Source organism: Lichtheimia ornata, assembly GCF_029851405.1.
Source record: "Lichtheimia ornata isolate CBS 291.66 chromosome Unknown scaffold00023, whole genome shotgun sequence".
Lineage (NCBI taxonomy): Eukaryota > Fungi > Mucoromycota > Mucoromycetes > Mucorales > Lichtheimiaceae > Lichtheimia > Lichtheimia ornata.
Genome location: NW_026695343.1, coordinates 336213 through 359200, shown reverse-complemented (window position 1 = coordinate 359200; position 22988 = coordinate 336213). Strand labels below are relative to the sequence as shown.

The 22988-nt window shown below is 43.6% G+C and overlaps 8 protein-coding genes across 8 annotated transcripts; 3 read left to right on the top strand and 5 right to left on the bottom strand.

Annotated features, from left to right (window-relative positions):
- Nucleotides 1–4631: 4631 nt before the first annotated feature.
- Nucleotides 4632–7363, top strand: O0I10_005709 (uncharacterized protein; the record flags this gene model as incomplete). Its single annotated transcript, XM_058485747.1, has 7 exons — nucleotides 4632–4701; nucleotides 4764–4899; nucleotides 4963–5206; nucleotides 5334–6418; nucleotides 6482–6560; nucleotides 6638–6714; nucleotides 6784–7363. 7 exons carry the CDS (start codon nucleotides 4632–4634, stop codon nucleotides 7361–7363), a joined length of 2271 nt encoding a protein of 756 aa, XP_058343582.1.
- A 242-nt stretch (nucleotides 7364–7605) lies between these two features.
- O0I10_005708 (uncharacterized protein) lies at nucleotides 7606–9251 on the bottom strand (the record flags this gene model as incomplete). Its single annotated transcript, XM_058485746.1, has 7 exons — nucleotides 7606–7775; nucleotides 7964–8108; nucleotides 8173–8235; nucleotides 8321–8610; nucleotides 8750–8819; nucleotides 8886–8968; nucleotides 9029–9251. The coding sequence occupies 7 exons, from the start codon at nucleotides 9249–9251 to the stop codon at nucleotides 7606–7608; spliced, it is 1044 nt and encodes a 347-aa protein (XP_058343581.1).
- A 1198-nt stretch (nucleotides 9252–10449) lies between these two features.
- O0I10_005707 (uncharacterized protein) lies at nucleotides 10450–11344 on the top strand (the record flags this gene model as incomplete). Its single annotated transcript, XM_058485745.1, has 3 exons — nucleotides 10450–10904; nucleotides 10968–11054; nucleotides 11113–11344. 3 exons carry the CDS (start codon nucleotides 10450–10452, stop codon nucleotides 11342–11344), a joined length of 774 nt encoding a protein of 257 aa, XP_058343580.1.
- A 514-nt stretch (nucleotides 11345–11858) lies between these two features.
- On the bottom strand, nucleotides 11859–13129 carry O0I10_005706 (uncharacterized protein; the record flags this gene model as incomplete). The annotated part of the gene is made up of 2 exons (XM_058485744.1): nucleotides 11859–12071; nucleotides 12164–13129. 2 exons carry the CDS (start codon nucleotides 13127–13129, stop codon nucleotides 11859–11861), a joined length of 1179 nt encoding a protein of 392 aa, XP_058343579.1.
- Nucleotides 13130–13748: 619 nt separating this feature from the next.
- O0I10_005705 (uncharacterized protein) lies at nucleotides 13749–14371 on the bottom strand (the record flags this gene model as incomplete). The annotated part of the gene is made up of 4 exons (XM_058485743.1): nucleotides 13749–13768; nucleotides 13841–13957; nucleotides 14027–14161; nucleotides 14221–14371. The coding sequence occupies 4 exons, from the start codon at nucleotides 14369–14371 to the stop codon at nucleotides 13749–13751; spliced, it is 423 nt and encodes a 140-aa protein (XP_058343578.1).
- A 1158-nt stretch (nucleotides 14372–15529) lies between these two features.
- Nucleotides 15530–16156, bottom strand: O0I10_005704 (uncharacterized protein; the record flags this gene model as incomplete). The annotated part of the gene is made up of 4 exons (XM_058485742.1): nucleotides 15530–15546; nucleotides 15628–15738; nucleotides 15805–15945; nucleotides 15997–16156. 4 exons carry the CDS (start codon nucleotides 16154–16156, stop codon nucleotides 15530–15532), a joined length of 429 nt encoding a protein of 142 aa, XP_058343577.1.
- A 2652-nt stretch (nucleotides 16157–18808) lies between these two features.
- Nucleotides 18809–19448, bottom strand: O0I10_005703 (uncharacterized protein; the record flags this gene model as incomplete). Its single annotated transcript, XM_058485741.1, has 4 exons — nucleotides 18809–18825; nucleotides 18907–19017; nucleotides 19088–19228; nucleotides 19289–19448. 4 exons carry the CDS (start codon nucleotides 19446–19448, stop codon nucleotides 18809–18811), a joined length of 429 nt encoding a protein of 142 aa, XP_058343576.1.
- Nucleotides 19449–21970: 2522 nt separating this feature from the next.
- O0I10_005702 (uncharacterized protein) lies at nucleotides 21971–22953 on the top strand (the record flags this gene model as incomplete). The annotated part of the gene is made up of 5 exons (XM_058485740.1): nucleotides 21971–22233; nucleotides 22317–22367; nucleotides 22423–22555; nucleotides 22624–22771; nucleotides 22865–22953. 5 exons carry the CDS (start codon nucleotides 21971–21973, stop codon nucleotides 22951–22953), a joined length of 684 nt encoding a protein of 227 aa, XP_058343575.1.
- Between the last annotated feature and the right edge of the window lie 35 nt (nucleotides 22954–22988).

Here is a 22988-nt window from a genome sequence, read left to right as displayed (position 1 = left end):
GCGCGAGTGACAACATCCTTCATTGTCAAAGGCATAATGGCATCGCTCATTGTTACCCATCGATTTATACCAACGAGAAGGAGTCTTTCCCATTCGAAGAGTAGTGGGATATTCTGAAGCATGATCCTTGCATGCACAGTACTTTAAGCACATTCAAAGGTATAGCATCACATTTCAAAGGGGTGATGATGCTTGCATATGAAAGCATTCAGAAATATCAAAAGACGTGATGCTTCACTAAAAGACATTTAAAGATCTTCCAGGATGTTCAAAGGTATACTGTCTGATCCATGTTTATTTGCGCGTACATGTCGTTTATATGTACAAGCATCAAGGTATGTGCAAAAATGCACACAACCATGCTCATGGTGATCTTGGCAATTATTGCTGTTGGCGGTGTTGCTAACGCTGGCTTCGTTATCAAGCTCGCTCGGCCCCGTTGACTCCGGTATTGCTCACTCAGGCAGGTTGTTGATCGTTTGAACCAAGAGATGGTTAGCAGCATCAACTACAGCATCTCAGCTTTAATATGTGGTGGGAATCCGTGGCAACACATGCATAAAAAGATCACCTATTTCATCCTTTCCACCAACAAAGAACGTTCATTATCATATGCTCCGCCCTTCCTTTTCTTTTTGAATCCCGTTTGTATATCGGTGGTAGTACACGGTTCATGGAGATGTGGGTCGTCGATCAATTGATCCTGGAGGAGACAATAAAACAAGAGACACCCTATGGGAGTTCTAAAATATTACGTCGCAGTTCGAATAAGCATTGCTGAACACGCAAGCACATCGAAAATAGATTAGCATAGAATCATTGAGGAACATTGATGATATGCAAAAATGGCTATTGTGCATGCTGACACAATAATCCATCGAACTTTTTAATATCCCACCTTGAATGTGTGGAGCATATCATTGACGATCAGCTGTTGCCGTAATGGGTAACAGCAACCCGTGAACTCAGCTCCACCTGGTCTTGTGCGTCATTTTTCGTCGTCGTCGTTCTTGGTGTTCATAAAAGGCAGCTTTTCATTTTCCACATTCAATGTCGTACAGGTTTCACATCACACATCTTGATCACCTTTCATATATACCACAAGCAAAAGCATTGGGATGCTGATGGTGCTGGTGATGGTGGTGGTTCGAACGTGTTCTTTTTGTATAACGTTGTTATACATGGTGACGATGCTTACATGAAACACCAAAGGAGAAATTCATTGTAAATGATGGTTTTGGATACGGCGTGGATCAAGGCAGGTAATTTGTACTCACAACTACTCGCGGATGACCATGATCAAAATCAGCCAGATCCGGTTGCATTGTCTGCTGATAAGCGTAACCCCCTGATACCGTTGCTATGCAACGCCTTTACAAGCCGAATATACCGCTATTTGTTATGCAAAAGGGTGGTACATCCTCTTTTAAGGTTATCCTGGTGAGGCTGATGCAACTACTGGTACCAGGAACATATACGATTATTAATGTGAATATGTGGGGTGGGTGTGAGAGAGAGCATGAATAAAGTACAACGCGCGTAACTTTTGTTTCCCACATTTAGCAAAAGAGAGGAGAGATCCAAGGAAAGAATGAAACAAGTCGTGTGGTGAGATGCATATTTGGATCCGCCATCCTTGTTGTGTGCAACTTGCAACATTTTTATTGGACACAGCTCACACGCTTGTTACGCCACCATTTGCATTACCTCGTATGGAAAATGCATATGTCATGTGAAACCAACTTGCATTGTTGATTGCTGTCATGGCTTTAATGTTTACTTTTAGGTGAACATGTGAGTTGGGCGTCTGACTGATACACTGCCGGTTGGGTGATACTAACCTGGGTAAAGGAATACGCCCATTCTTTTATACACTTTCACGATCGTCATCGTCGTCGTCATTGACGACTTTAATAAAGTTCGTAACAGCAAAGCAACGCAAACAAAGATGAGGGGAACCAAAAAAATAAAAAGATCACCTCATTCGTCACTTTGATGATGATGCCGATGGCAATGTTTTTCTTTTCAATGCAGAATGTCAATCGCGAATGAAATCATCATGCCGATGACGGATCTCATTATCGCGATCTTTTCGAATACAAGTTGTTGTTTGTGATTGTGCATGTGTTTCATCCAGGACATGAGCATCCTTTTGTACAAACTGTGGAACATGGATGATCCCGGCGTCATGTATCCTTTCCTAACGACATACGGAGATCGTCATACATGGATGATAATGTTACCCAAGAGCGAGAAAAAATCTGGCACCACTTTTTTTTCAACAACGCCGAACAATATAGCAACAAGTGACGATACAACAAGGTAAACCATTCGCATGGCAAAAATGCGCCTGCTTAGATAGGGATTATGGATGAGATGAAGAAATGGGGTTTGCATTTGTATTTATCATTCTATGATTTTGCCCACGGTACGCGCGCCTTCGGAAGGATTTTGCCACGGATAACTCCCTTTTGCTGCTACAGCCGAACATGTTGCACAAGATGCCGCAGTGTGTGTACGTGTGGCATCTTCTATGCAGGTATAATGACAATTCAAACGTATGCACATTACGCATGCACATGCATATCGAGGGAGAAAAAAAGTGTCTCATCATGCACCTGGAACATTCACATCCTACTAAGAGGGCATATGCATGTTGACAAGAGCTTGCTGCATACTCCCCCCTTGCAACATTTATCATTGCCATACCACTTGGCTTCTTCATCCGCTTACTGTGGAATAGTACCTGCATCACGTGGCAATGTAATAGAAGCAATAAGGGGGCAAGCTGCCTATACAATGTAGGAAAAGGAGGCCAATCGCTCACTCGGCTCCATCCGGGATGGATAGGTTTGTATGTGTACAAGCGTATGTGTGTGCAATGTTTACATCGTTTTATACCAAAGCTTATTCACACATTAGCACAATGTTTGTTTTCGAGAACAAGGATATCTTTTTTCCCCCTCGTGACGATCCTGGGACCCTACACAAGAAGGCTGCTGCATGTTGTTCGTTGCTCTGTTATCCTTTCTCAAGTCGCTGGGGGCGAGGTATGGGTCACACACACACACACACACACATCCGCACATGCGCGCATTAATGTGCACCGATGATGATATTAACGCCGCACACAGGAATAGAAAAATGGTAAATGTATGTGTGATTGTCGAGCTGTCATTACACAGGGCAGAATTTTGGCGTGTAGATCTTTGTCATTGCCCGCTCTCAGCATACTCGCTGGTTGGCATCGTCCGACAAGTATTATGAAAAACAAGGTTTATGCCATCGATTGGTTGGGGGGACGGGGTAGAATAAGGTTAACCAAATAGGGAGCATTTGCGATTTCTCAACAACTGCACGTTTTGGGAAATGACAGCTTGCTAAAGATCCGAGTATTCGTTTTTCATTTGGTTCGATTACTGTCATTGGATCGTCCATACCATTTTTCATACTCACAGACATTTCCACGCAGAGCACGGTGGCATATGCTTATTGTCATGAGCGGACACTCACACAAGTGCTTGCGTATGCTTTTTTTGTGTGTGAGTGTGAGTGTGGGTGGTATGCGTGATTACAAGCTAACCCTTTTCTTTTTAATTTCACCCCAAACAAGGGTCGCCCGCGTGCTCAACTGTGTATCATCCCTTCATTCTTTTTCACATTTCAAGTTGCCCCCCACATGCATGTCTCATACCACCATGCGTAGCATTATTGTAAATGAAGGGTGTACAGTTGTTGTGTGCGTGTGTGTGTGTGTGTGTGTGGCTGTCGCTGTTACAATGAATCCATGATTGGGTTGAGGCGACCAACAAGAACGAAAGATTAACGTGGGACAAGGGTAACCAAATGAAGATCTCAACATCATCAATCGGGATCATTGGTGAAAGCCGTACGACATTGAAACGATTGGCGTGACCCCATTCAAAAGAGCATTTGGAACTACCATAACAGGTATCCAATCGACCCAAAGCCCACAAGCAAGCATATTTTGTCAATGGTTGACCCCCAATGCCCGACGTCAGCTTTTTCGGGCTGTGGCAGCGAACAAGTGCGCGGATTTAATAACACTTCATATGTGTGTATGCGTGGCCTTTTACATGCACTGTATCACAAACGCTACTTTGCATGCTCATGACGATCCTCTTGCACATAAGTCATGTAAAATGATCAACACCCAAAGCTTGTTACCGGCGTACACAGCCATTGCTTAAAAAAGGTTGACAGAAAGATGCTCACACAGCACACACGCATACACACACACGCATTTAAACATATCACAAAAGAGCCATCACGCTCGTGCATCCCATTAATTTCGCACTTTGATGATTTTCATTTCAGGCGGACCCATCATTTCGGGGTTGTTGTTAGGAAAAAGTGAGATCTGGTTGAGAAAATACATGTATGGATGAAAAGCAAGCGTAACCATATTCAGTAGTTGGGGGTGCAGGTTAGCAAGGGTACACACACACACACACAAAAGCACGCACACAACACATAAATCCACTCCACAACATACACAAATACATTGAACTGCTTTGTGCCTTTTTTATAACAAGAGCGTGGTCTTCCTCTTTTAATTTTCTTTTCTGTCCTTTTTCTTCTTTCACTTTTTCCCCTTGTTCCCCATTACCATGGATCAACAACCACCACCACCTCCATCGCATAGTACAAGCCCCCACTCACAGCAGCACCAGATGAAAGGTTCGTCATTTTATTAAAATCATGGCGCATGCGAATACTCTTTGCTGACATTCATATTACAGTGAAAGTGTATTACTCTTTCCGAGGTGGATCAACTACAAGATTAGCTGCCTTTTACTTGTCAACAGCCGACAAGGTGTCTAATGGCTTTGTGCCTGTACCTCTTAAACGTTGCCTTTGGTCCATCTTCAGCTCAAGGTAACGTGGGCAAAGCTTTAATGTCACAAGGATCACGCATGCTTACAATAGTGCAACCATTAGTCCCGACATGATCTGCCAGGAACATGATTTATCGGTGTATACAGCCAATTTCCAAGAAACTTGCACCGCATTGAATGATAAGCAGCAAGGTCTCATTTGGGAAGGCCAAGGATTATTATCATGGATCATTGATGGTCCTGACAGTAGCCCCTCTGCCGGAGATAAGACAATACAAGGCAAACATGTGGATGCCAAGGTTCATGGTGGTGATGATCACATTCAAGTCCACATTGAATTACAACCTGTAAGGGCTCATACATGTTTCTTTTTTTTTTCTCCTATATTGCATGTAGCTTTTTTACATGCACCACATCACGTGGGCCATATTTGAATATCGTGCAATGACTGATGTGTAACCTACATGTATGTAGACATTCAAGTGGGGCAAGGATGAATTTTACAATGCTCTCAGAAACCAAGATTTTGACTGTTTCAGAAATGCACCCCGATCACCACGACCATTGTCGGCGTGCAGCTGTGGCATCAATGCCACATTGCAGCAACGACAACAACAACAGCCACGTCCTGCATCGGCTGCCATGCTACATTTTAACAACTCTCCATCATCGCGTGATTCTACATTATTATCAACCGACAGCTCCTCATCCTCTCCTTTTCGCCCTCGATCCTCTTTTGATGCTGACCATTTCAACCAAAAACGTGATCTGTCATCATCACCATCACCACCTGCACCCATTCTCCCACCTCCCAACACCAACAATATCACATCGAGCACCCAACTTTTCCGACCAGAGCCTATTTTCCCTGGCAACGATATTAGCAGACCCTTTAAACGCTCACGGATGTTGTCTCCACCACCTCCCATTATGCAACAGCATGAGGAAACAAATGACCCATATCGTAGACGCGTTGCAACTGCTGATGGCGCTTTTCCAGATAGATCAGGGGTTGCTGGTGCATATTACACAACTTCACAACAACAACATGGTTCTCCTCATTATCGCTCAAGTGATCCTGTTACACCCCCACCAGGTATTGCTGCAACCACAGCCGTCAGCATTCATCATGATCCTATCATGACACATCAACATCCAGAACGACGATCAGCATTTACACGTACCAATACAACAGCCATTGTTAAAAAGGAAGCCATGGACGTGGCACAAGGTCCATATCATCACCAACATTATCCTCCTACTGCTGCTCCTACTACTTCTTCCATACCTGTCATTTACACACCGAGCAACAAGAAGCGTAAAAAGAACCATGATGGTGATCATTTACGCAACAATGCCAAGAACCCTCCTTCTATGACCCAACAAGTTAGCACAGCTGTACGCACCTACTATGATGTGGAGCGTGATGCCAATGGCAACTATGCTTTACCCGTTGAAATTGATTCATGGACAGTGGTAGACCTCGGTACTATCGTATACGATCGCCCTGCTTACCATAATCAACGATACATTTACCCTGTCAACTACACCGTACGCAAGTAAGTACATATCCCCTTTTCTGAAACACTCCTTCTCAATGATAACTGACATCCCCTATTTAGGTGGTATCGCAGCATGGTGGATGCCAAGAGTGATACGCAATACACATGTCGCATTTTGGACAACGGAAGTGAGCCAAAGGTAAGTAAGCAAGCAAGCAAGCAGCTGCAGCCTTGTAATATCAATTTTGAACACGACTAACATTGATGCAATATTAGTTTGAAGTCACTGCTGATGATTGCCCAGTTACCTATTCAGGGCCAACACCGACCACCGTATGGACCATCATTGTCAGGTAAGGAGAAGAACACGCGGGCCAACTTGCATATGAAACTTCTTGCTCACACACATACACACATGATAGACGTGCATTTGCCATCCGCAACCAGGAATATGGACACAACCCTGTTGGGCCTGACTTTTTTGGTTTACGTAAAAACACCATTGCAAAGATGATCCAAGACTTGCCCAATGCTGAAAAATGCTCACAATACGTATGGCAAACATTTGAACCCGCACGCTTCAACAAGCCTGGTCGCAATCGACGCCGTACCGATCCAATGGCCTTGTTGGGTGGTGTCAACTATAGCTTGACAAGTACTCGTAGCTTGTTTCCGCATGCACATCATGCTGTAGGGGACTATCCACGTGATCCTCAGCCTCCACCAGAGCCATCACCACATACAGGTGTATCCATGCGTTTGCATCTTGAACAACAACGAAGGGATAAACAACAAAGAGAAGCAGCATTAGCCTTATCACCGCCACAACAACAACAACATCCATCTACATCCCCACCTTCACCTTCATCACCCTTGTCATCACCACCAGAAAGTCGTCCAACAACAACGGCAAATGCTGCTCCTCTTTTACCATCGCCAACATCACTTATCAATTATCACACCCCTTCAACATCTAGCACTTCAGCCATCAAGACCGCATAAGCCCCCAAAATGAAAACACACACATGCCATCATCACATTAATAGTCCCAAGTATATAATAGTACACCCACCATATCACCATGCTTCTTTTTTGCTGCACCTACCAACTTTTTATTATCCATCATCCACTCACACAGCACGTCATATATACCAACGCAGACTTCCTTATACTATCTTTATTAACGTCTTTTATATATATAAAGTTATTTACTCCTTGTCTTGTGTATTGTTAGCTTTACACCATCACACATTATCGGCATGCTTCCAAAAATCGCTCAAGAGCTGGTTGAGTTCCTTATGACGCGACGTGGGCACATTATGACCCGTATCCTCATACACGACAAATTTCCATGACTCCAACATGTCATTCAGATATTGGCTATGGCTCAAATACGCATAGTTGTCCCATGAATCTTTTGGAAAAGAAAAATCCAATCCATCACAAAGAGAGAAAAAAGAAACCGGAAAATGGAGGTATGAGTGTATTGTAAAGGAATGAGGCGTGGAGAGAGAAAAGAAAGAAAGACTGCATCGTTGGATGGCAACCCCCCTCCAAAAGAGGAGGTATCATCCAAAGAAGAAAAAGAAATCGGGTACTTACTGCTTACAACAAGAGTAGGGATGCCACTTGCCTTGATCTTGTACAAGTCATTGGCCGATACCCAATGGCGAAGCGATGCAACGGCTTGACTCACCAACGATCCTGCCGTTTGTGGTTTGGTTCTGCTATTGCGTGCTATCATTCTCTGTCATATCATATGAATGAGTGAGACCATGTTGCCATGGAGACGTGGTACTACTTTTACTTACCGCTTGCAATTTCTCGAAATTGGTATTATACGAGCCATCTTCAGGTTTCTCATTGAGCCAATTCTATCATCCAAGGTTGGGTTGTTAGATGTACAGGGGAATGTGGGTGATAAGGGTTGGGTGGGGGGGGGGAGACAAGATAACATACCTCAGTATAATTGATACGCATCAAGCGTTCCATTTGCTTGCTCTTGTCGCTAACAAAAAGGTTGGAGATAAACACCCAAGGACCTGTAAAAGGACGAATCCCACCTGCTGTTGTATTGAGCAAAGCAGCTGAACGAAATCTTTCGGGTGAAAGAAGCAAGGTCTTGAGTAAGGCTTGACCACCAGCACTATGGCCAACAGCATGGACATCTTGGGTCCATCCCAAGTGATCCAAAAGATCAATCACATCCCGTGCCCAATCCTCGGAATTGTACCAATCCCAGCTGCCGCCTATTTTATATATCATATGAAATTAGTGCCATTGGGGTAGAGGTATATATATAAAAACACAACACACAACAACACACGCACACACACACACACATGCACTCATATGAGCTAGCACGTCAACCTTTTTGTTTTAACTTACCGGTCCAGCCGACGCCACGAGCATCAAAAGTCAGCACCGTGTATTCACCTTGGGCACCGAAATGGGTGGTCTGTGAATATCAATAAGGTTTAGAATAGGCAACGAAACTTCCCCTGGCACACACACACACACACACGACACCCCGAGACTCCGTTTCATCCAATGGGGTATATTCGTCACTTGCCTGATAGTCCCAAGCTTGGCATGGTGAATTCATGCCTACAATCATGTTTAGAACGAAACAACTCAGGGGCAACAAAGAATGTCATTCATTCTTACCCATGAGAAGAGCCACTTTTTTAGGACCAGTGCCATGCAACTCATAGTACATGGAAAAAGGTTCACGGCAACGACCTTCACCAATGGTAGCAAAACCTTGTCGGTAGGTATGTTTCCATGGCAATTCGGGCATAGGTCTCTTTTCTTCAACCATCGTGGTGGCCGTAATAGTAGTAGTAGCAGTGGTGGTCATTTCACCTACGATAGCAGTAGTCGCGGACATGTTTTTGGATATGTAAAAGGAATAGGGCAAGCAAGCAGTGATATGTGTGTCTGTGTGGTTGGGTATAGAAAGAAAAAAAGAGAGGGGTGAATGTAAAAAGTAAAAAGGCAAAAGAGAAAGAGAAGGAAACAACAAAAACTCTCGGTAGTATGCCCTTTATAAAGCTTAAGGTGTGGGTGGGTGGGGGAAGTAGGTGGTGAATTGTGGCTCGTATATACCACCCACCACAGCTGGTGTACTTCTCGGTTGAGCTGACCAGGAAAATGCCGGCAATTAGGTTTCTTCTCATATCTTCCACCCCTTTGTTTGGTGATGTGATGATGCTGCGCATTCTCCTACATTCTCATTTTCTCTCTTGTATATGTTTAATGCACAATAACGCCACCACTGCAACATCACGTTCCTCTCGTACACCCCCCTGAATGTTTCATGAGATCTAATGTTGCAACCCTGTGGATGCTGCGATCAATGTTGGACAAGTCACAACCACTTCCTTAACTTTTTCTGTGTGTGGTTGCACTGATGATGAGGGTGGTGGTGGTGCAGCATCAGACCTTTAATCACAGAATCTGCTGGAAAGTTTGGCTGTGTATTACCTTGCACTAATTGGGCGGCGAGATGAGATCGATACGAGATCAGAGAGAGGAAGCAGTCATTGAAACACAAAAAAGCTTCTCAATGTTGTATCATGCATGTTGTACGGAAAACTTTGATCGATAATGAGTTGTTGCTAAGCATGCAGTAGTCTCGTTTTTATACAACACCGGATGGAATGCCATAATCAGGGGGATGGAGGATGTTGTCAGTGTGGCGGCATATAAAAAACCTGGTGTCTCCATGGGGTTGTGTTCTTTCACCACCCTCCCAATCCCTGCATCAATCCTTTATTTGCCACAGTGCACAAGCCTGTGGTGGTGCTTTCGAGTAACGTTGTAACAGCACTTTGATCTCATTGATGATCTAAATAAACTTTGTTATCTCATTGTTTGAATTGTTGCTCAGTGGCAATAAAGATTAGCTATCTCCATCTCGAGTAGTAGCAGTGATGGATGTTGCCCATTATCCAGGAATTGGGCATTGGGTGTGTATCACTCACATGTGTTGTAATTTCAGTCACCGCCCACCTGCAAAAAGGTTTTTCGGGCAGGGCTTGCTTTAAACTACTCTTTGTCCGAAAACAAAAGACTACTTATATACCATGAGCTCGTCCTCCTCCTCCTCACCACCACCACCACCCAGCTGTCCCATGCATCAACCTTCACAACCTGAACCTCCCAAAAAGGTCAATCCACCAGCAGAATGCCCCATGCACCAAAAGGAAAAGAAGCCTTCACCACCTCCCGAATGTCCCATGCACCAGACACCTGTCACCGACAAGATCAACGAGCTCAACATGATGCCTAGTCAACTTGGTCATGAACGTCAACCCGACCAGCAAATCGACTTGCCCACTGAACGCGTTATCTCATCCATTCCACGAGCTGATAAGGAGTCTCGTTGGGAATATCCAAGCCCACAACAATTCTACAATGCTTTGCGACGCAAGGGATGGGAAACGCCCGAAGAACATGTTGAGACCATGGTTGATATCCACAACTTTTTGAATGAAGAAGCATGGGATCAAGTACTCAAATGGGAATCCAACTTTGAATGGTAGGGTTGTTGTTATTGGAGAAGTATACATTTGGCTAATTCGTTCATTGGTTTGCTCAATAGCAAGTGTGAAGAGGATCCATATCTTGTTCGTTTGCAAGGCCGTCCAAATGATATAAGTCCAAAGGCATGGTGGCATTCGTTATGGGGGTAAGTTCAATGGATGGTGTGGCTGTCAAATATAGGGTTATTGACTTATGGGTTTTAGCTCTCCCAAACCTTTTGATCGTCATGATTGGTATGTTGGCCGATGTGGTGACCAACGTCGCTATGTCATTGATTACTATGAGGGTGCTGAAGAATCACCTGGTGTCCCTGTTTTCTTCTTGGATGTACGTCCTGCAGTGGATGATATGGGAAGCGCATTCGTTCGTCTCAAGCAAGCAGCATCCGAAAAGTGGGCCGAATGGTTCCCTTCCACAAGCAATAACAACAACTAGATACTCATTCACAAACCTCTTTGTCACATCATTCCGTACTTTTGCCATCACTCTCATCCCATAGACTACCAGCATGATTTCCCTCATCATCCCTCAATAACATTTACTTTCAAATGGGTATAACTATATATGATCAAGGATTGGTGATGGGTTGATCAGTGCTTGCATTATGGATACACATTTTTCAGGTTAGCGAGCCTTCTACAGTATCACACAAACAAGGTCGTTCCTTGCCCTGAAACTACTCGCTGACAAGGTAGAAGAGCATAAGACTCGTACATTTGACCGTGAAGATCCACATGTATTACATAGCAAACATAGTTTGTATATCCATGGCTTCAATAAAAGAGCGTTTAGTTGCATTTACACAAAAAGAGGTAGAATATGTATTGCAAGAGAGAAGAATTTTCAGTCATGTGGAATATACAGATACAGAGATGGCGTGAAAAAGGGGGACAGTTAAATAAACAAGTGGGTAAAAAAACAAAAAAGTAGGGAGAGAAGGGGGAAAGTTTTACTTGTGTTTTTCTTCAAATGCCTTCATTTTGGAAAGCAAGGAACGACCAGCCTTGAATTCATCATAGCCACGAATCAGTCTTGATTGAGGTCCCATGGTCTTGTCAAAGATGAATTTCCAGTGAACGTAAATCCAAGAGGTGTGATAAGAAAGTGAATCGTAAAACTCATTGGCGGTATCCTTGAGGGCAGGCAACTTTGACCACGGAATCTGAATTATCAAACATGCCTTTATCAGATATCGTTTCTCTCACTCTCTCGTGATTTTTTTTCTCCCATGCACAAAGAGAAAACATCATTTACCTTTTGAAAGTCGTGGTGTTCGTTATGGTATCCAATATTCATAAAGGGGACATTGAGTACGCCGTAATACGAGTATGTCTCTTGACCATCATCAAACGTATAATGTTCCTGGATGAAATGGGCAGCACCGGGATGGAGTGAATAACCAAACCAAAGGGAGAGGAAGAGGTATCCAAGACCACGCCAACCACAAACTTGTTGAATAGCAATATCCATGGAGATGGAAAATACAAGGTTGATGATCTCCCATTTGCTGAGGGTGAGTTGACGATCATTTTGCATGCATGCACCTCGGACGACGTACATGACAGGATACAACAGGATCCATACAAGCTTTGTGAACGCGTTGCCACGGATCATTTTCTTTTCCCATTCAAGAGGCAAATCTGGGTCAAGACCTTCGACGCCTTGCCACGAATGATGTTGGATATGATATCGACGAAAGGATTGTGCGATAGGTACTGGTAGACAAATGTTGGCGAGTAAACCCACATATCGGTTGAGGATCTTGTTCTTGGTGATCAAGCAATGACACGCTTCGTGAATGATAACACCAATCATGCCTGTCAAAGTCGCACCCACAAAGTAGGCTGTTCCCAAAAACACCCATAATGACACCGGACTACTGCTACCTCTGCCAAAGTAGTACGCAAGACCAAGCTGGATAGCATTAATGGCAATGGCCACGTAGAGCGTGCGGATATCAGTGCCATACAACTTTTCCACTTCAGGGTGCTTTCGAAGAATGGTGTGCTTCCTTTTCAGATGAGGCTCGTCCATGTCGTCGCGTGTAAAGTCGTCATCGACATAGGGAATGGAGCGTTTCCAGTTGCCAAGGTACAAGGGGTAACGGTAATCAGGATGCTGCTCTTGGTCCTCGGGTGGAGTGGGGGGTCGTTCGTCTTGCTTGGCTCTTGACACCAACACAGGCTCGTCCTTGACTTGAGTCTCGACCAGTGGTGGCATTGTCGAGATTGGGTGTGTGCGTGTGTGTATGGAAAAAGGAAAAAGTGGTCAAGGAAAAGAGCGAACCAAAAAAGCACAAAAAGTCAGGCGATGATTCGGGACTTCTGTAATCGCGTCGTTTCGCCACACACACAAACACACACAGACACCTGCAGACCCTATTTTAGTTTCTTTATCTAGACTAGTAAAATTACACGCTAATACGCACATAGTCCCATAGCCCTCGCACCTCTCAAACATCCAACATGTGTATCTATCGTGCCTTTTTATAATAATAATCACCTTGGATTCCTTTCTTGAACAATCCGCCGCCCGTGTCGTGCGCTTAATTTCATCCGGGTTGCCAACTTGGTCGCCGAGTTACACAAAGTTTTCCTTACATATGCAACACCTGCCAAATCACTCTTTGCTTGTCACATTGTCATCATTTCTCATTGAACCATTCACCCCCTTACATAGAATCATGTGATTTGATTCTTGGTAGATCACACTAGCTGATTGACAACTTTTTATCATAGCTTGTCTATTACTCACAGCTGCAATGTTCCGTGTATTTGATAACACCACAATGGTCATTTAGAAGAAAAGTAAAAGGGAGCTTGTCATGATCCCGTTACTGCTAAGTACGCTCGATACAGCCTGATTGCCACGAAAGAATGACAACAACGGGTCAATCACAGAATGCCTTTCATTCACGATGTCTGTACTTACCCCACTTTTCATTCCATCGGCAATAATCCAATGACTCGCAAAATTCTTTTGTCTTTGGGGTACCATAAGCATCGCAAGGTAGATTATCAACACAGCGTGGTACGGTTAACCAACCCCCTTTTTAGGGGTATATATCGAGTCTATCAGTCTTTGTATCATCATGGCATTCTTTTTACTTTCACTCACCCTCCTTGTGTTTACGTCTGTAATACTCCCATACGCATTGGTTGGCTAGACATTCTTCCTCGTGATTAAACTGCTCATGGCATTTAACAGAATCATCGTGCAGAACGCAAGAGCGCTTGTACGTATCTTCAACACCTGCATACGTATGTGTTCGGTCAGTGTCATAGTTACGGCAACCAACATTTGTTACATACCATCTTTATCCAAAGGGTAATGAAAAACATCAAAGGTGCATTTCTTGTTGTCACAGCGATCAACCTTGGTGGGATTATCGCATACAGCAGCACCCACGAAACCTGACATGGGTACTATGGTGGCAGCAAAAGCAACAAACGATAGCTTCATATTGATAAAATGATCAAAGTAAGGCTTACGCTCTCATCATTTTCACCTTTTTATATATATTGCCTACCCAGAAAAAGGTCTAAATGAACTGTGAATGGTGCTTCTCTGCACCAAAAGTGTGGTTTGACTAATACGCTCTTGTGTACATGTTGAAGTCAACGAGGTAAAACATTGATAACATAGTCATAGGTTGATTCAAGCCAAGAGGGGAAAACAAGCTATTAATGGACATGAAGTTTGTATAGCCGAGCAAATCCAATCATCCTTGTATGTACATTACGTGTGAATGCTTGTGGTGTGGTTGTTGCACATTAATGAGTGGTTGCATCCCTCTTTACGAGCTCTCTTCCAAGTTAGGGGCGTGTAATTGATTGATGCAGTGCGGGAAATCATTGTCTGCTTGTGTTGGAATACGCTGGTGGTACCACTGAGCCACGTTGGCATTGGCTGCATGCCCCAACCTTTACGTGAAAACGGCACTTGCCTTGGTATTCATATAGGGAATACATGTTATTATTGGTAACGGCTCATATGATGGGTTATGTAGGAAACCATGAATCTTGTAATACAGATCAAGGTTGATAGCTCCTCTGGCTATTGGACTTTGAATACACCAATGCTTTTGACATGAATTGCTCCTTTGGCTATGCCAACAAACAAGACCATATATATGCGTGCAGCAAGCATTAGTAGTTGCAATCATCAATAGGATGGCATGAAGAATGGTCTTGAAGGTGCCAAAAAGCCATACCTTTGGAAGCCATCGAATGCTTAAAATGACAATGACACGCAAGCAATTGGCGACAGTCATGAAAAAGCTACCAACCTTTATTGCAATCCTACGCAGGGATTCTCCTTTATGATGATTTCTGTAACAAGAGGACTCCACACTAAGAGCGCGATGGGTCTTGAATGCATGATAGCGTACTTAGTAGTCAAAGAACAACCGTATCCTAGGCAATGATGATGGTGGACAAAGCCAATTGTTTCCAATCATTTGAGAATCATGGTAACCTTGTTATTGGCCGTACACAGCATTATTATGTACAATCCCAGCCCTGCCAATAGCATCAATGAAATTATCATGTGCTCGAATGTAGGATCTTTATTCGAATTCTCTTGGGTTACGAAAAAACTAAATGCTGTAAAGCGATCCGCTTATTTGTAAAGGCAGCCTAAGAGGTGTAGTGGTGGGTATGTTAATAATTCCATTGCTACATCATTTTCATTCAACATCGGGTTCTACTACTACGTACCCAACTTATCGTCGTATTTGCAGTGATCCAACCCGAGGCAAATGTCCTTGTCCTTGAGAACATCACCGCATTCAACCTCCTTGATACAAAAAGTAAAGGTCTTGTATTCATCTTGATATAGAACGACGTGTTAAACGTTGAAGATCGATGTGTAGTATGTACATGTAATCAACTTACCACTCTTGAGCTTCTTCTCATAGTATGCGTGCCAAGTACATTGGGATGCAAGGCACTCATCTTCTTGCTTGATGCTCTCACACTTGGAAGCATCATCGGTCTTTACACATGAGTAGCTGTAGTAATCCCACTTGGTGTCCTCTAAGCAAGTTGTTAGATAAGTTCCACTAACACACAATGGTAAAAACTTACTGCGAGGAATAGGGACAATGGTAGCGTTGAAGGTCTTGTAGGTGCATTCCTGGTTGTCACAGGTATCAACCTGGGTAGTCTTGTCACAAGCAGCAGCAGAGGTCAAATCCAAAGAAGTGGCAAGCAAGACAGCGGCAAATGCAAAGAACGAGGCTTTCATGTTATAATACGAGTAGGATAGGAGGGTGTATAGTAGTAGTAAAGTACAAGTAAATCATCTATTTCACCTTATATATACCTTTCTGTCAAATGGATCAAGGTAAAGCTTTCCCGATACCAGAAATAGGGCCTCACCAAGGGTATGGTTTTCTTGTAACCCCTTATGTGCAAATGTAATGTGGTTAGGCGGTCTGAGTGAATGGGTTGCTGCAAGGATGAGCGTTGTTGTTGAACCAAGAAGATGGCTATTCTCGGATGTCAATCTGGGAACTGCATCATAGCTGTAAGGTTGTTCTTCTTCTTCAATGCCTCTTCTCCTTCTCCTATGATGCGCTCTCCTTTTTTCACCATCATGATGGTTGTTGTCATGTCCCATTCTCTTGAAGACAACAAGGATTCTGTAAATGTCTCATCCATTGGGCTGCCGATCGTTGCGGAATTGCTGGGATATCAATTACAAGCAGCGTTGATCTTTTGGCATAATTAGTGTTACATAACTCCCTTTCTCCCCAGCCCCACATACCCATGGCTGAGCCACATCGACCATCACCCCTCTTCTTGAGTGTATCCCATCATACTACATCACATCATGCTACGACATGTATTACAAAGCACACAACCAAGCCATGCTGCAACATCCATTTCACGTTTTACCGGCGAGTTTAGCCTTTTTAGCACTGATGTTCACATGGATGATGCGTGAGATAGTTTCCAAAAGCAATGGCAAGTACGTATGTTCCTGAAACGGCATGTGTCTCACTACGCTCAAAGAGACCAGTTACATACATGCTGACATGACATAATCGTACTGGAATTTCCATTGATCCATTTACATTGGGTGCGACACCAACTGCCTTTGGCATTTGTAGAGGGATCGTATGAACCATGTAGGCATACAGCATAGGGAAGACTCAAATTTTGCTGGTATCTCAAAATTGCATATTGAAGCGTGAGGCCTTTATGAGAACGAAATTAACAAGCGTGCCTGAACGGCAATCTCAATATCAATGTTTAGGGTCTGATCTTTTACTTTCCACTTCCACTCAGCTTTTTCCCTCTTCCTGCCATTCACAACTGTTGGCCCCATTCAAGTATACAACTACCAGCTACAAATGATTCTCCTGCTTCAACCCATCATGTCAATCCTACAATTGTCTTGATCCGATTGTCTTTGGCTGAATGGCACGTGCATGGCATGCACACAGTCTTCTCGTCACTCTTCTACAATACACGACTCTCTTGACACAACACACGCTCTAGCACACTCGTCTACCACCGTCAAGCGTAACAGCGTTCATTGCAGCAGTTGCTATTAGCAAGGTCTTTACTCCATTGTCTCAAACAGCGTCCTTGACTTGCAGCGACTTGCCTTACAGCCTTTTTCACGTGGACAGCAGATAGCCATTGTATAGAAGCAGCTTTATTTACGTGTAGCAGCTTGCTTTCAATACATACGAGTTTCTATGGATACGAATTTGGACGTTGCTTTGGTATTGTATGTGGGATGGATGGGGTTGACCGGGTTGGCTTCCTTGGCCACGTGATGTTCAGTTTGGATGATGCCATATCAACCATCGAACAATACAAGCAATCTTCACCTGGTTGAGTTGCGATGGAACATGGCAAAGGAAGCGATTGATCAACAGTCGGATGGAAATGGAAGGATACCAGCAGCAATATTGGACTTGCAATGATGGATGGATGTAATCATGTGCAGTGATAAGGAATCCTAGCCGATGTTAAGTTGGTTACTTGGCGTGTTGTCAGCATGACGGAGGGATCATATCGCGTGGTTGCGGCGGAGGATGATGATGGATTGGATGGCATTGACAAGAGGTCTTATAACATTGAGAAGGCGTTTTTGCAGCCATGGATGATATTGGAATACTCAGGCCACGGCAGGCAGCAGCTACTTTGCAATCGTGGATGAGGGATGTTTATGGTGGCTGCAACCAAGGATATAGTGACACTCGTCGACTCTACGTAATTCATCCGTACCTTATTTTCAACTTGCAATACTTTTCCATTATCATTTTTAGTAAACACGCATGGTTCACTTTCATTGAATGGACATTGGATTCAACAACATGATTGTTAATGCATTGTGATATTGTCTCATGTGGGGAAGATGTGGGTCAATTTGGTTGGTTTCGGGTTTGACAATGATAACGGTGAAGTTGGAAGGATGAAAACGAGGTTGGGGCGTTTACTTTTACTAGTATAGGGTCGAGGATATCAATCATGTGCAAACGTATCCCATCTCACAGCTCACATCATAGAAGAGACTCCTCAATCCACCTGGATCTCAAAATCACACAATCAGGTGTGAACAAACAAGATCAGTGTGCCTGAAAGGCGTCACTGAAGTGTGAGGATCGAGATGCGAGATAAATGGATCACTACATTTTGCTGCCACTCGACATCAATCTTCCTCAACTGTTATCCATCATGGTCACACCATAGGCAATGGTGATAATAGAAAGATCACTTGCTGGCAGCCATCTTAGTACAACCCTTCTATTGGTATTACACAAGCACTATATTGGGAGGCACATTTCTTGACCTAACATGGTAGCGATAATGTACTACTCACACACAGGATCTTTATTTGAATTCCCATGGAGTATAAAGAGAATGCTGTAAAGTCATCCGCTTATTTGTAAATGCAGCCTAAGAGGTGGGATAGGTGGGATGATGTTAATAATTCCATTACTACTACATCACTTTGATTCAATATCGAGTTCTACGTACCCCACTCATCGTCGAATTTGCAGTTATCCAATTCGTCGCAAACGTCCTTGTTCTTCCAAACATCACTGCATTCAACCTTCTCCAAGCAAAATGTAAAGGTTTTGTATTCATCTTTGTATAGAATGGCGTGTTAATGATTCAAGAAGAGATCAGATGGATAGAGTACATGTCATTAACTTACCGCTCTTGTACTTCTTTTCATAGTATGCGTGCCAAGCGCATTGGGATGCAACGCATTCATCTTCCTGCTTGATACCTTCACACTTGGAAGGATCCTCGGGTTTTGCGCATGAGAAGCTATAGTAATCCCACTTTGTGTCCTCTATAAAGAAATTAGAAAGGCTAGCTTTATACCTACTACTACACGATATAGGAGACTTACTGCGAGGATCAGGAACGTGGCTAACGTTGAAGTTTTGATAGGTGCATTCCTGGTTATCACAGCGATCAACCCGAGTGGTCTTGTCACAGGCAGCAGCAGTGGTCAAATCCAAACAAGTGCCAAGCAATACAACTGCGAATGTAATGAATGAGGTTTTCATGTTACTAGGAGCAAATAGGACAGCAGATGTACAAGCAAAGCATCCATTTTACCATATTTATATAATTTTTTTGCTAAAAGAATCAAGGTACAGTTTTCCCGATATGCACCAAAAATACGGTATACGTTTCTTGTAACCACCCCCTTATGTTCAAATGCAAGCTGTGTTGAGGCAGCTGAGCGAATGGCTTGCTGCAAGGGTGGGCGTTGTTGAACCAAGAAGAGCTATTCTCGGATGTCAATGGAGGAACTAGATAGCTGTAAGGTTTCTTCTTCAACGCCTCTCCTATGATTTGTTGCTATGTTTTCCCCTTTCTCTATGACCATGGTGTTTGTCATGTCCCGTTTTATTGACGGCAATAATGATGATGTTGTTGTTGTCTCATCCATTGACCGGTCGATCTTTTCGGAATTGCTGGGATACACCAATTACCAGCGTTGATCTTTTGGCATAATTGGTGTGACATAACTCCTTTGTCCTCAGCCCCACATACCCATGCTAGCCGAGCCACGCCGGCCACCATCATTGAAAAATAGTTTTTCCTACCTTCTCATGTCCATTGTAAAACATCACATCATGCTACGACATGCATTACGAAGCACACAGCAAGCCGTGTAACATCCTTTTCACGTTTTGTCGGCAAGTTTAGCCTTTCTTAGCACCCATGTTCACATGGATACATGTGCAACGCGTGAGATGTTTTCCAAAAATTGGCATGTGTCCCACTGGATCAACGAGACCAGTATCTGATAGGTATGGGGTGCCTTTTTTTTCGGAGCAAAAGGGTTCAAGCATGCATGCTGCTATCAGATCCTCGTAGTATAGCAGTTTCCGAAAATCACTTTCACTTGGTGCGACAGCATCACGCTTTGGCATTTGTAGAGGGATTATCATGTTGACAGTGCTTGAATTTAGGGCCTCTAAGACTGTTTCTTACTTAGCGTAATGCATTTCTCACTAAGCGGACGCATGGTTCATCACCAACAAGTATCTTCGGGAGTCATCATACACATACATTGGACAACCCAAATGAAGACAAAGAAACCCACAAAGGTTATTTATAAAAATGTGCACGTGAACCAGCATCCCATAATGCATAGCATCCTAATATAGGACCATTATGCACTCATTGTCCACTAGCGTTGACATCCTAAATCATGCGCTTCGCCGATATTACCCAAACCAAGCCCTATGCATCTTTGTCACAGGTATATGGTTGATCAACAATTACGAACAAAGACAACTTTGGTTATAGCAAGCATACTCTATTCTCATTACCGACGTTTTCAACCACTAGACCAAGGTTTTCAACCAATGGATACATGTTTTCTACCACTGGACCAAGGTCTTAGAACAATGGACCAAGGTTTTCAACCAATGGACCAATATTTTCTACGTACTAGCAGCACAAAGAAAGCTCAAAATCAAAATGGATTTCATTATTACACGATGGAATGTCGTGGTGCCTTTGTGATAACACCGTTTTTCACTGCCAGGCTCTATCGATCTTCTTCAATTGTCATCTACCATCATAGCTGACATAGAAGAAAGTGATGTATCAATATCTCTCACTTTCAGGCGTAGACAATCTTTGGTCTTGGATGATGTATTTGCGCTCACAAACAATCCACTAACTACGTATGTATGTAGGCTATCATAAACATTATCCTGCAGCATCATCCTCCCATTCATAATAGAGGAAGGATCCATTTGTTGACGCCGAATGGATGCATGATGAGCAGAAGCAGCTCCTACGTGCATATCACTATCACCCAATAATTGACTATATGGTGGCATCAGTATGTTTTATTAACCCAATTACAGGGACTTGGGGATGGATGGTTGTCGGTAGTATCCGGGGCCGATCCCGGTTGCCATGACTTTCGTACGACTTTGTTTGCACACAGCATAGTTTGCACAACGTGTTGTTTTATTTCCGCCATCATGGCGAAAAAGAAGTTCTCTACTTACAGCGAGAAGAAGAAGAAGCAGCATTGGGGTTTCGAAACAGAGATGGTGTGTTTGCAAGGAACTATAATATTAGACGCGATGATGACGAGGTGATCTATACCATATTATGAAAGCACCACAACTTCATTATCATCAAGAAGAGCAATGCTGCTACGCGATTTCTTTGCTTAAACGCTTACTTGGTAGGGCGATTATGTAGGATTCACGGTGGTGTCACATTGACGCGTCTATAGAATACACGCGTTTTGAGATGGTTGGGTTAAGGGGGAGGGAGTACGGTGGATTGGGTGGCTGACACAACGGATGCCTGATTTAGAGAGAGTGACCGTTACCGCTTCTTGCTCTCCACCACCAATGTTAAGACGTCCTCTTTTCAGCTGTTCTCTTCTCCCTCTCTTTCTTCCACTTTATTTTGGTTGTTACAAGCAATCACCACTGCATTCGACGTTATCCGACTTTTATACAAAGGCATTATTTGGATAACTTTTGCTTTTCTTCGATATCGATATCTCCTACATACACTTTTCTCTCTCTCCCTTGTCTTTTTTATCATGAGCTCTTCAGCTGGTGCTCGCACTGCCAAGAAGGCTACCAAGGAATCAAAAGAATCTGACGCACCAGCACCTCCTGCTGCTGCTGCTCCCACAGCGTCTTCAAGTGAACCAACCAATGACACTACGAATTCAACCGCATCGTCCACCAATCGTAAACGATCTGCACCTTCACCTCCCACAGCTACCGCCGCTACCACCCCCACCACCAAGAAAGCTAAAAAGAAAGACCCATTCAAAGGCTTAAGTCCTGGTGCTAAACGGTAATTTTGCTTGCGTGTACACGTAAACCTCTCTTTTTTTCTAACTGGTTCTTTTTTCTTCTTTCTTCCCCACACCCATTTAGTATTTCCAAGGAGTTGGCAGAGATTTCCCTTGATCCACCCGCCAACTGCAGGTAAGCCTTGCCCACCACCTTTTATGTATTGGGTTCATTGACATGATCTATCTAGTGCTGGTCCTAAGAGTGACAATTTGTTTGATTGGGTATCGACCATTGCTGGACCTTCTGGTTCCCCTTATCAAGGTGGTATCTTTTTCTTGGATGTTCATTTTCCTGAGGAGTATCCATTCAAGCCTCCCAAGGTAAGCATGGTGATGATGATGGCGTGTGGTGGATATATATGTACATGATGACTTATGGCTCATGATAGATCACATTCCGAACTCGCATTTATCACTGCAACATTAATAGCCAAGGTGCTATTTGCTTGGATATCCTCAAGGATAATTGGTCACCAGCACTAACCATCTCCAAGGTGTTGCTTTCCATTTGTTCATTGTTGACCGACCCCAATCCTCGTAAGTGGGCAAAAGGATGGATGAGATGGTGGAAAGTGGGGGGGGGGATGATAAAGTACAATCATTCACACACACACATTGTCTTCATCATAGATGATCCACTTGTTGGTAGCATTGCGCAAGAATATCTTACTGATCGTGAGACGCATGATCGCCACGCACGTGAATGGACCAAGCGGTAAGTCTACTCTTTTATTGTGACAAAAGAAGGAGAGAG